The 12,515-nt window shown below is 49.9% G+C and overlaps 1 protein-coding gene across 1 annotated transcript in view; it reads left to right on the top strand.

Annotated features, from left to right (window-relative positions):
- The window catches only part of Tmem163 (transmembrane protein 163), a gene marked incomplete at its 5' end in the record, with an annotated part of 157,918 nt that extends 147,564 nt beyond the window's left edge, over positions 1–10,354 (top strand). Inside the window, 3 exon segments of the mRNA XM_055602033.1 lie at positions 1,240–1,351; positions 7,610–7,751; positions 9,673–10,354. Of these exon segments, the coding sequence (XP_055458008.1) occupies positions 1,240–1,351; positions 7,610–7,751; positions 9,673–9,733 (315 nt within the window).
- Between the last annotated feature and the right edge of the window lie 2,161 nt (positions 10,355–12,515).

The raw sequence follows: 12,515 nt of genomic DNA, 5'->3' as shown, positions 1-12,515 counted from the left end.
GTGTGTGTGTGTGTGTGTGTGTGTGTGTGTGTGTGCATGTGCACTTGCCACAGCATGGTGGAGGGCCACGGAGAAGTTGGGGCAGTCGGGTCTCTCCACCACACGGGTCCCAGGGATTGAGCTCCTGAACTCCTGTGGGCAGGCATGGCATCCACTTAGCAACCGTCTCAGCTGCCTCTGCTTCCTCTTTTCCACGTTATATTTGCCTGTTTTGAGCTCTAAGTCCAGCCCAGGCTCGAGGAGAGCCGGTGGTGTGGGGCTGAGTGATCAGGCTCGAGGAGAGCCGGTGGTGCGGGGCGATCTTCCTGGGAGAATCTGTGAGCACTTGCTGTCAGAGCTGCCCTGCCTTTCATGCGTGTTTTGGGGCCGATGTTCTAACATTATACGGAAACCTCGGGTCCACAGAGGTGATTTTCTGAATGATTTAGTTTAGTTTCAGACCTGGCAAACCAAGCTGTCTCCTTTGTCCCTTTGTCTGTCACTAGGATAGCAAGTTTATTAATAAAATGCTTGAGGAAGATCCTATTTCTCTGTGGATATCAGCTACCGAGTTAGATTTCTGCTGGCAGTGCGTTTTAATCTGGGAGAACCTGGAGGCTGTCTCAGGGGAGCACAGAAGAGATCTCAAGGGGCCTGATGTCAGGAGATGGCGATGAAGACGCCAGCTCTGCACATGTGACTCACCCATTTGCTTGCAAACGTTAACGCAGCAGCTATAGGAAGTGTTAAAATCACTTCAACAGAGAACTATTTTTAGGCAGCATTTTTTTTCCCACCTTGAAGACTATCTTTGAAATCTCAATTGTGTGAATGAGAAAAAAAACCCATAAGGTTTTAAATATCTCTGCCACAAATGATCCTGTGGCTGATCCAGTTGGTTCTGTAAGAAAGGATTCATGGCCCCAAATACTCAATCGGCTGCTTTGTGAATTATCTGTAGAATACTGCTTCGACATCGTTCTTGGCATCGTGGCCAGCCCTGTTGACAATCAATGATTGCTGTGGGTTTTAGCTGAATAGTGAGAAGGGAGGGAATACATAATGGCTTTGTAAATATTAGCTGGCTGTTTTTAATACTGTCTTCTCAACTCCAGTCACACAGGTGAGCGCCTGCAGTATACTGCCACCTGGTGGCAATAACTTGTACTTTGCACAAAGCTGCTTGTGAAGACAGGGGGGTCTGCAGATGACTGCTCTAGCAAGAGATGGCATGTCAAAATCTGGAATGTTCTCTTCTAGGATGATTTCCTGTTCAGCGTCTCTATTTTAAGTGGGATCCTTTGCAGCGTCCTGGCTGTGTTGAAGTTCATGCTGGGGAAGGTCCTGACGAGCAGAGCTCTCATCACAGATGGTGAGTAGGACAGGTGTACCTTGTCTGAGGGCTGAGCTCCAAAACAGGGGTGGTGCTGCCTGGATTCGGTCAGATGCTGGTCCTGCAGAGGACCTCAACAACCAGGGGATCCATTTATGCCCATCCCTTTTCCCCAAACAGCTTTCGTCATGACACTTGAAGCTTTCACATGGAGGCAGGTGTCCGCCACCCTAAGTTTAATAACAGGAAACAGAAGTGGCTGGGTTTCTTTTGGTTTCCTAAGACAGGGTCTTGCGTGTAGCACAGGATGGCCTTGGACTTTCCTTTCTTCTGCCTTAGACTCTTGTGTGTTGGGATTACAGTTGCGTGCCACTGTGCCTGACCTTTTATTTTATTAAGGAGAGAAATAGAGCTGGGATATAATCCGGTTTATAGAGGGCTTGCCCAGTTTGGGGTTTGAGCCTCATTGGGGCGTCATCCGGGTGTAGTGGTGCACACCTGTGGTCCCAGCACTAGAGAGGGGGAGGCAGGAGTCCAGGAGTTCAAGGTTCATAGTAAGTGTAAGGCCAGCAAAGGCTACGTGAGACCTGCCCCAAAACCAAGCAAAACAAAACTTCCGTCAAAAGTATTTAAACTGAATGGATTAGAGGATGAGTCTGAGTATTTCTCTGAGGGACATGGCTGTAGCCTAGGTTCTTTTTTTTTTTTTTAAGAAAGTAGGAAATTTTATTTAAAAAAAATTTGTTTTTAAATTTTTGAGTTTAAAAAAAAGTTTTGTTTTTAACTTTTTACTGGTTCTTTGTGAATTTCACATCATGCGCCCCAGTCCTCATCTCCCTGCCCCATTGTGCCTGCTCTTGCAACGTCCTACCCAAAAGGAAAAAAATCCGACTATGGAAGCTGTGGTGTCCCACAGTGTGTCCCACAGTGTTTCTTTTGTCCACACATTTCGACTTGCAGATGCTCACTGAGTGGAGTCTTTGGTCTGCTTTGAAGTTCTCTGGCTCCTCACCGGGACTCCTCTCGGTTGTCCTGCTGTTGCCTGTGTCATGGAGGTCTTGCAGCTTTGGGTCTGCAGGACCCACCCCTTCACATGCTCCAGAAGTTCATAGATGGGGTAGTTGTTGGGGTGGGCCAGCTCAAGGCCTGGATGTGGTGGCTGAGGTTGTTGTTCTTCTTCTCCTCCTTCTTCTTCAAAACATCTTTATTGTTTAAGTAGTCCTTGTAATTATTTTTTAATTTTTATTTTTTCTCCACAATTTATTAATTATATATCCTGATTGAAGCTCCCTTTCTCAACTCCCCCCAGTTCCACCCTCCCTCCCTCTTCTCCCCATCCCCTTCCCCTAGTCCATTGAAAGGGGGAGTTCTCCACTATTGCCATCTGCCCATAGCTTGTTAAGTCTCATCAGGACTGCCTGGATCCTCTTCCTCTGGGGCCTGGCAAGGCTGCATCATCAGGAGCGAGTGATCACAGAGCAGTCAACTGAGTTCATGATAGAGGCAGTCCCTGATCCCCTCACCCAGAGATCCCCATGGAGACGGAGCTGCCAGTCTGGCCCAGGTCCTTAAAGCAGAAGGAGACAGAGCTGTGTGGGGCCCTGGTCTCTCTAAGCTGTGGGGTTTGCACCTCCATCGTCCCGGTACCTGGGGAGGGGGTCACAGTATAGTCAAAATAGCCCGCTGGGGACAACACATGCAGCCCCATGGTCGCTGATAAGGTGAACCCATTTCCCGGGCTCTACTGGCCTGCAGGAGCCTGGTGTCTGTGTGCGTCTGCAGTCCCCACCTCCATTGTGATGAAGCCTGAAGCCTGAATGTGGACTCGACAGTCAGAGCCATTTCCAGACCTGCCTATAATCCTGAAGACCGTCTATAGCTGTGATAAAATATCCTGACAAAAGCCAATCTAGGGGAAAGTGTATTTGGTGTATACTTTTCAGTCACAGGCCAGCTTTTGAGGAAGTCAAGGCAGGAGTTTGAAGCAGTTCACCAGGACACATGCATAGTCAGGGGCAGAGAATGAGCGCAGGTGTGCTTGTTAGTGATTAGCCAGCTTTCTCCACTCTCCTACAGCCTTAATCCAAGGAAGGGTGCTGCTCACTTTCAGACATTCTTCCCACAATAATTAAGTCAGTGGGGACAGTTCTCCACACACCCACAGGCCAGCCTGATCTAGACAACCCCTCACCAAGACTCTTTCCCACTGGTGCTAGACTGTGTCAAGGTGACAAAGACCACCAAGACCTCACCTCCCTGAACGGAGGCCTTGTACCTGTGGGAATGGTTCCCTTTGTCTCAGGGATAGTCCATAGTCAGATCTGTGCTTAGGCTTCACAGAACCTCCGACCCTCCACCACTGTGCTGAGCATCTCAGTGCTGCACGTGCTCATAGAGGCCAAAGGAAGACCTTGGTTGTTGTTCTTCCGTGAGACAAGCCTCTCACTGACACGGAGTTGATAAAGTAGACTAGGCTGGCTGGCGAGAGCCCCAGGAATCCACCCATCTCTTTCTCCCAGAGCTGGATTACACATGCACGCCACTAGGCCTGGCTTTTTGTCTTATTTTGTTTTGTTTTGATATGGGTTCTGAGGACTAGAACTCAAGGCCTCTGTTACTGACTGAGACATCTCTGCTCCTTCTGACTTTGATTTTTGACCCACACAATCATTCACACTTAAGCAAAAGTGTCCGTTTGTGCTCAAACTGAAAGCGGGGATTCCAAAGAAAAGTCGGTAGGTGGAGTAAAAAGTGTTCTTAAGCAAATGGATGCTGGTTGGCCTTCCCCAGGAAAAGGCTCCTGCCAGATGGAAAGGGGCTCTGGATGTTAGGAGAGGGCAGGTTCCAGGGGTTGAGGTCAGGAAATCAAGGGCAGAAGGGTGGCTATTATATCAAACATTTCAGTAGTTGGGGTGACATGACTGCGGTATTCTGAAGGGTCCTCTGGGTGTCTTGAGTGAGGAATAGAAGGGTGGGAGGCACAGCTCAGGTGGGGAGAGGGCTCTGGGGGGCCAGGAGGGGGCCACAGGGACGGTTAGAGGATGTCTCCGTGGCTATGGGAAGAGGGTCCCTCTCGTAGAGTGGCTGTCTCAGGCTAAAGGAGCCGCGGTGCGTAGTTAGAGCCGTCTCCTCACTGCACAGTCCGGATGCAGGCTCCAGTCGGTCACTGATTACAACTAGGGGGCGACCTGCAACCTTTTCCCCTGTCTTAGGAAGGTGGCGGGGTCGGGGTGGAGGAGGCGTTGGGAGAGGTTGGTCAGTGACAGGAGACAGCTACAGCTCCATTTTGCCACCCTCAGTGGCCCGAGGATCTTAGACTTTTGGGGACTTTGATTCCAGCCAGTCAGAATTCGTGTCTTTGGCACTGAAAGGAGTTTCAGAGCTAGCTGGTGTGGTGAAGCGAGCTGGAGGGCCTGGCAAGACATTTTAATATAGGCCTACCCGAGGGTGCGCGGAAGGCAGTTGACACAGCCACACAGGGGCGTGTGGGTCTCAGGGGAGACTAAGGGAAGTAAGATATGCCCACTGCAGTGCGGGCGTGGAATCCTCAAGGGGTTTCAGTAAGCAATTAGCTGTCTTCATGTTAGCCATATAGGCCTCTGCTGTCTCCCAAGTTTCATCTAAAAACGTTGATTAGGACCCCTCCCCCATTTTTCCTCTCCCTTTTGAGAGGGAGGATACAGGAGGTGGCTCTGGAGATGGCTTGGATGGGATTATAACTTGATCAGGCAAAAACTGGGGCCATGAGGTGACACAAGGAGTCTTTTCCTTTCCCTGCTAATGGGATTTCTGTTCAGATTTCCAGAAAATTCCAGGCTCATAGCTGAGAAGGGGGAGAAGCCTTAAGCACTTGTTAATTACCCCGAGATTCTTGCTTCTCTGCTGGTGGGAGGCTTTATCCCAAGGTTCTCAACCCGTGGGTCGTGACCTCACAGGGGTCCTATATCAGCTAACCTGTGTATCAGATGTTTACATTATGATTAACAACAGTAGCAAACAATACAGATATGAGAAAGCAGCGGAAATAATATGGTTGGGTCCACTACACGATGAGGCACAGCGCTAAGGGCTGCAGCGTCAGGAAGGCTGAGAACCCGTGCTTCAGCCAGACGTCTGGGGGAGGAGCTTCTCCCTCTTCTGATGCCACCCAACCCCCCTGCCTTCCTGTCTTGCCTCACTTTGATGCATGCTCTGCAGCTTTTCCGCTGGCTGAGGCAAAAACAAGAACCTTCTCTCCCAAAAGAGACAAGAAGCACCGTTCTAGAAACCTCTTATCCTGTAGGCTCGAAAGACCTTTCCCGTTCCTATGGTGTTGAGGCTCACAACTGGAGCCCTGTGGGAGTTGGGTCCTGCGAGCTCAGCCTCCCAGGTCCTTTGTGTGCCTGTGTATATGGAGGTCAGATGGCTTTGCAGCCGAGAAGCAGGTCTTCAGGGAAAAGGGTCAGCAGCTGGTGGATGGTGGAGTCATGGAAGAACGGCAGGCATCTTCTTGAGGCTGCTTTATTTGGTCTTGGCCCAGCTGCTTTATTGCTGTAGTCAGTAAGTCTGCAAACATGCCCGCAGAACGAAGGTGGAGGCAGGAATGTAGCTCTGTTGGCAGAGTGCTTGCCTAAATGAGTGAAGATCTGGGTTCCCTCCCCAGTACCTAAAAGATCAGGCACACCTGTAATCCCAGAACACAGGAGTGCAAAAGGATGAGTTCAAGGTCATTCTTCGTGAGTATGAGGACAGCTTGGGCTATAGGAGTAACATAAAATAGCTCTGAGCAACAAATGAGTAATACAAGCAAGACAGAAATATGGGAGAGGTCACCCTGGGGAGGTTTCAAGTAAGGGCTGACAGGCTGGAGGGACCAGGGAGCCCTCTGGCAGGGTTCTCATCCCCCTCCAACTTAAACATGCCCAGAACCTCTATAACACCTTCTCAGGATGCTCATCTAATTAATAGTGTTAATCACGCACTTTCAGGACCTGAGTGCCACCTTACAGAACCCAACTGGAAAAAAATACCTTGACATAGCACTGATGCATCCTTGTGATCCTAGTCCTGGTGGGGAGAGCCAGAGGGAGCTTAGCTTCAGACCAGGTAGCTTCAGGGTCACTGGCCGCCTCAAAAAACATGATAGAAAGTGATATGAGAATGACAGCTGAGGGTGACCTTTTCCCTTTGTCTCTGTCTGTCCATCTCTGTCTCTGTCTCTCTCTTAGTCCCTAGTCTCTGTGTTTGTGAAAGAGAAGCTAATAGGAGTCACTACAAAGGCCAGGGAAGCAGAGGTCACCTGAAGAATTGGGCTCAGGAGCTGTGTTTGCCGCAGCCCCTCAGCTGGGAGGCGGCAGCACAGGGCTGTCCGTGGTGCTGACGGGCTGAGGGCTGGTTCAGCGGACCCATGTGGCCATCTAGTGGCTGAAGGGGGAACTTCTGTTCCTCACCTTTTCTGAGCCGTGCAGCAAGGCTAAGGTCACCTCACCCCCTCCTTTCTTCCCCAACTTCTTGTGATCATCCACTAACGACTCCAGTGATGTCAGCACCCTGTTCTGAGACAGGGGAGACAGAAAGGAAAAGGACAGGGTTAGGTTTCTAGTGGAAGAGAGATGGTAAAATAAAAACAGCAGAGATAGCATGCTGGGGAGAAAAGAACTTCGAGAGGAACAAGCTGTGAGGATGAGGAGGCAGGCCGGGCAGTGGGTACAGAGGAGGCATGTGGGCGCCGAGTCTCCCCCTGGGAGGGAGCAATGTGCAGGGGAAGGCTCACCCAGACAAGGGGGCCTTCCCTACAGGGGTTCATCCACCGTCATTCCTGCTACAGGAATGTTGAGACCACAGACCCGCAGGCCATGCTGCCTTATCTGGGTTGATGTCGATGCTGGGTGGGAAGGATCCCAGCCATCTCCCCACAGACGTAAATCTTTACGTTGATTATTCAGAGAGCCTCAGCCTGAGAACACGGAGGCTTCACAACCTAGAGGTCTATCCAGGAGAGGAAGCAGAGGCAGTCCGTCATTCCCTTTAGTCTTGCCCCTTGGGCTCTGCTTTTCCTGCATCATTGTTCTTCTCTGTGTAGGGGCCCGGGGTCCCCTACACTGAGGCTACTGAGCCTTGAATTCCTCCTGAGCTCCTGAGCCAGCTGTTTGGATGGCTTCTAGATTGAAGGTTAACTCAGAACAAAGCAACCATTAGCAATGTGTGTGTGTGTGTGTGTGTGTGTGTGTGTGTGTGTGTGTGTACAGATTTCTTCTACAGAATGAAGGCCCAGTATACTTGTCGGATTACTGTGTAATCACTCTTTTTTTTTTTCAGGGTTCAACTCTCTTGTTGGGGGCGTGATGGGCTTCTCCATCCTTCTGAGTGCGGAAGTGTTCAAACACAACGCGGCAGTCTGGTACCTGGATGGCAGCATTGGGGTCCTGATTGGTCTCACCATCTTTGCCTACGGGGTCAAGTATGGCTCTGATTTTATCTTGTATCACCCATGGTGTAGGGACACCCCGAGAACCCCTTTTCCTCCAACACTGTCTCCAGTCAGGAAAGAAAAGCAGGACCTCACGTATCACTCCTTTATGCCTAGGAATATGAGCGCTGCATTTGCTTTTCCTGGGAGATGTCAACAAACATCTCTTCATCCCAGCTAGGACACCAAAGATGGACCAAAGTAATGGGCCCATGCATGTGTAGCTTGGTGCGTGGTATTGGGCCTTTTTAAGGGACATGGGTGAGGAGCTGCTTATAGGAGCATAGGTTTTCTAGTTGGCTCCTGCTGCTGTGACAAACCAAATGCAGCTTGGGGAGGACAGGGTTCATTTAATCTTCTCTGTCACACTCTACCAAGGAGGGCAGTCTGGGCAGAAACTCGCTGGAGAGAAGGATGCTGCTGAATGGCTCGCTCAGCCTGGTTTCTTACACAGCCCAAGACAGCCTGCCCAGGGCGGATGGCATGCCGACAGTGGTAGGGCCATCTCGCATTGCTCATTAATTTTGAAATTACCCTGAAGCTTGGGGTCTCAGGTGAGAGTGAGAAGGTCCTTCCCTGCCCCGTTTTTCTCCGAGGGAATGCCAACAGAGCAGCTCCTGTGGGTCGCCTGTGGGCTGCTGTGGCTGCCTTGACTTCAGTGGCAGCTGTTAGGCTCAGGGGACAGCGTTTCCCAGCACTGACCTTTGTGAGAGGTAGGAAAAGGCCTGCAGGGGCAGAGCCTTCCTTGTGGGATGGCCTGTGAAGAAGGGCCTCTGGGAAGAGAGTAAAGGATTTTACCCCTCACTCGCTTGCTTCTTCCTTGTTCTTTTCATTCACTAAATGGTCCTTTCCTTCCTCTATACTATATATTTTGATTATTGCCATTATTAAGACACGATGTCAGGTAGCCCAGGCTGGCCTCAAATTCACTAGATAGCCAGTGATGACCTTGAACTTCTGATCTTCCTGCCTTTATCTCCAGAATGCTATAATGAGGGCCCCATGATGCCCCGGTGAGTGCCACCTGAGCATCTTTTCTGTTACCCGATGCCTATGTGCGCTGCTGGGAAGCAGCGGGAGCCCAGGCTCAGGCAGTCCTAGGCTTAGCAAGGCCTTACAAGGGAGTACTCCTGGGGCTGCTGAGATGGCTCAGTGCGTGAAGACGCCTTGCAGCCTAAACCATTGGGGTCAATCCTCAGGACTCACATGGTTGAAGGGGGAGAGAATTGACCTCCATAGTTGCCCAGCGGTGTGTGTGAGCAAACACACACAAACACATTCTCTGTTTCTCACACACACATTCTCTTTTCTCATACACACACACACACACACACACACACTGAATAAATAAATAAATATAAAAAATTGAAAAAAAAAATGGGCCTACTCCATGCAAAGAGCCACTCTGGAGGGAGGGCAAAACCATCTTGGCATGGGGTTCACATTTTTTTTAGATTTATTTATTATTTATTATGCCATTGGGCTGTATGTTTTAAAAAAAACAATAGTGTAGTCTGTGGGCAGAAGAAGTCACAGCTAGGACTTGTGGGTAGCTCAGGTAGGAAAGCATCATTATTTGAGTTTGATCTCTGTAACCCACATTAAAAAAAAAAAAAAAAAAAGCCAGGCGTGGAGGTGCACACATATACTTCCAGGGCTGGACAGGTGTGGCCTGGAGGACCCTGGGTTTGCCCGCCTGCCCAGCCTAGTTAGTGAGCTAGGTAAGAGTGGGACACCTTGTCTCAGAAAGTCAAGGTGGACGACTCCTCAGGAAGGATGGGGAAGGTTACCTGGGTTCCACAGGGCCCCACCCACCACAGGCACCTGCACACACAGACAAACCCACAGATAGCCTCAGCTTCCCCCAGCTCTGCCGGTGCTGAGGTGAGCCTTTCTGTCTCCATTTCTGCAGGCTCCTCATCGACATGGTGCCTAGAGTGAGGCAGACGCGTCACTACGAAATGTTTGAGTGAAGGCGGCGGGAGGGGCGGCAGAGACGCCCCCGCGGAAGTGTCACGTGACCGGAGGTTTCCACGCAGGCAGACGGTGCCAATATTTATCTGCACATCCAGTTTCATTTTGGGAAGTTTTCGTTTATGGAGTCCTTGACCATGGGACGAGGTCTGCCCGGGGGGTGGACCCGTCCGACACCCTCACCCAGTCGCCCACCACAGGAGGGGCCGCCACGCTTCCCCATCTTCAGCCGGAAGTGACATTTTCTATTTCCTGGAGTCAAGCGGTTCGTGAAAGCAGGCTAGGGTCTCTGACGCTGTCGCCTCCTCCTGACACATGTGGCTAAGCCACCTCTAGATTCACACTCTTCCCCTAGCAGATTCCATCAGAAAATCACTTCCTAACTTCTGTCACCGTTTCATACACTTTTACTAACCCCAACACTAAACAAAGGTGTTCAGAAGGAGACCTTTTATTTTTCAAAGCGTTTAGTGACATATGAGCTTTGCATGGACAAGCTACGTAAGCACACAGCCCTTCCTTCCACGTTCAGAGCCTGCACATCCATGAGAACCCAGGCCCCATTTTTGAGAGATGTGAAACTCCACACATTTATTTGTAATAAATAATTATACCCATTACCTGAATCTGCATCTCTCTGTGTGCTGTGCTACGGACATGCTGCCTCAGCCTGGGAGAAGTGGCTCGCTCCTCCAGAAGGAACAAGATGCCCTCAGTTCATGTGACGTAGAAGTGCTGTAGACGTAGCCCATTCCACCGTGTTCTGTAGCTCTCACAGAGGGCAGCCAATAAAGACCGTTACCGTTTGTATGGAATGGGGAGGTTGTATCTGAGAGTTGTCGGTGTGCGTGCCAACATGTAGATATCTCCATTGTGGGCAGGTTCTCTGTGTGTGCGTGCTCTCTTTCCTCTGTGTGTCCACACGTGGAGCCCATCTGGCTTTTTACATGGACCCTGTGGGTCATACTCTCGGTCACTGTGCCCGCCCAGCCAGCACTTCACCCACTCAGCCATATTCCCAGCCCCACGTACACCAACCACATTGTCTCTTCCCTAGAACTGGGGTTTCCAGCGTGGGGCACCACACCTGTCTTCTGAAGAAGCCAGGTTCCCAGACACGCATCGCACACTCTTGGAACTCAGCCTCCGTCTCCCTGTCCCCATCCAGCCACTGCTTGAACAGACCTTTGAAAGTGACTGTGTTGGCACCATGAAATGCAGCCCTCCCCCATCCCAATCACTGCCACCTGTCACACAAGAAAAGTTTATTGAAAAATAAAGTTCTCCCTACTTTCTCTACAACACGGGACAACAAAGCGGTGTTCTTCTTGCCTAGTACAGTAAATTTGGGGCCAGCGACACCTCATTTGCAGGACCCTGTGACTTAGCCCCAGGAGCGACAGTGGAAAACAGTTGCACCCGGATTCATTTGAAGACACAGACGTGAACGGCCATGAGCTTAACACCAGGGTTGTGGCAGCAACTACAGTGGAGGGCGCCACACGTCCTTTGGCACCGTGGTTACACCATCTTCTTTAGGACTGGGCTCTAAGCGGACCCCACGCTTCCCATGTCTGCTTTGGCCAGCTTCTGAGGGTGCTGCAGACTCTGCTCCGTGTCCCTCCTCCCCATGTGGCTTCCGCAGGCAACTATCCAGCTTATGTGCCCAGCTGTGGGGAAGTGGAGAGTAGGGGCCAGGGAGGGCCAAGAACTGCCTAAGCGTCACGAAATCTAGGCAAGAATGAAGCTCCGAGAAAGGTAAATTCAATCATTTTATCCCTCGAACTGTAAAATCATTGACCCGGTGAGACGAGAGAGGAATTAGAAAAGCACCCTGGACTCCAGCAAATTCTCCTCTCTGTTCCATCTACCCACAGTTGTTCTACCAGGGAAGAGGCTAAAGCCACACACACACAAAAATAGCAATCTGGTATTTTAGTGACCTCTGGGGTCCAGTTTTGAAAGAAGTCAAAGTCCCTGTGGTAGGGACTCATTTGGCTCCTTGGGCGTGGGGGTGGATTTTTCTAGGGACCAGTCATGGGATTAATCCTGGATCCGATGGGAACGTGGCAGAGGTAACCAGCCTGCTGGGAGCTGCCCTGTCCAGCAGGGAGCAGCAAAGGAGTTTCCTGGGGACTGTAAATTCAGTTGCTCACTCTTTCCCTTAAACAAACTCAAGATTTTATTATTGCATTATGGAGGAACAAAAATTAAACTCTAATTCGAGGAGTGCAACTTCTGAGAGAACTTTTAATTGAGCTCAAGAAAGTTCCCCAAACAAACCCCTGGAATGTTTCCAGAATATATTGGTGGGTTCAACTTCAGTTAATAAATTCTTTCAGTTGGTTTCATGGAGTGCTGAAGACTGACATATTTTCCAATTACTCAGTGCATTTAAGAAAACACTAGAATTCCAGCGAGCGGGGTAGGCACAGAGCTTAAACATTTGAAACAATTCCTATACCATCTGATCGACTCAACAATATTTTTATGTAACCATCATCTTTGAATCAACAATAAGGGGTGAGCACAGCTCTATTTCTCAAGTTTTATGATATACTACTAATGTCAATATTGAACATTCACCAGGCTCACTATGAGCCAGGCACTGTGCTAAACACGAATCCCCGCAGGACCCTAAGTGCTAAGAGAGCTAGAGAATTCTTATTTTCTGTATCCAAGACTATACAGCTAATTTGGTCTTTCGCTATAGGTAAAAAACAAAAAAACAAAAACAAAACAAAACAAAAAAACAAAACCCTAACCAAAAGCTTTGACTTT

This window comes from Psammomys obesus, unplaced genomic scaffold (genome assembly GCF_907164565.1).
Source record: "Psammomys obesus unplaced genomic scaffold, mPsaObe1.curated_primary_1811, whole genome shotgun sequence".
NCBI lineage: Eukaryota > Metazoa > Chordata > Mammalia > Rodentia > Muridae > Psammomys > Psammomys obesus.
The sequence above is the reverse complement of the archived record's forward strand: the minus strand, read 5'-3'. Positions and strand labels throughout refer to the sequence as shown.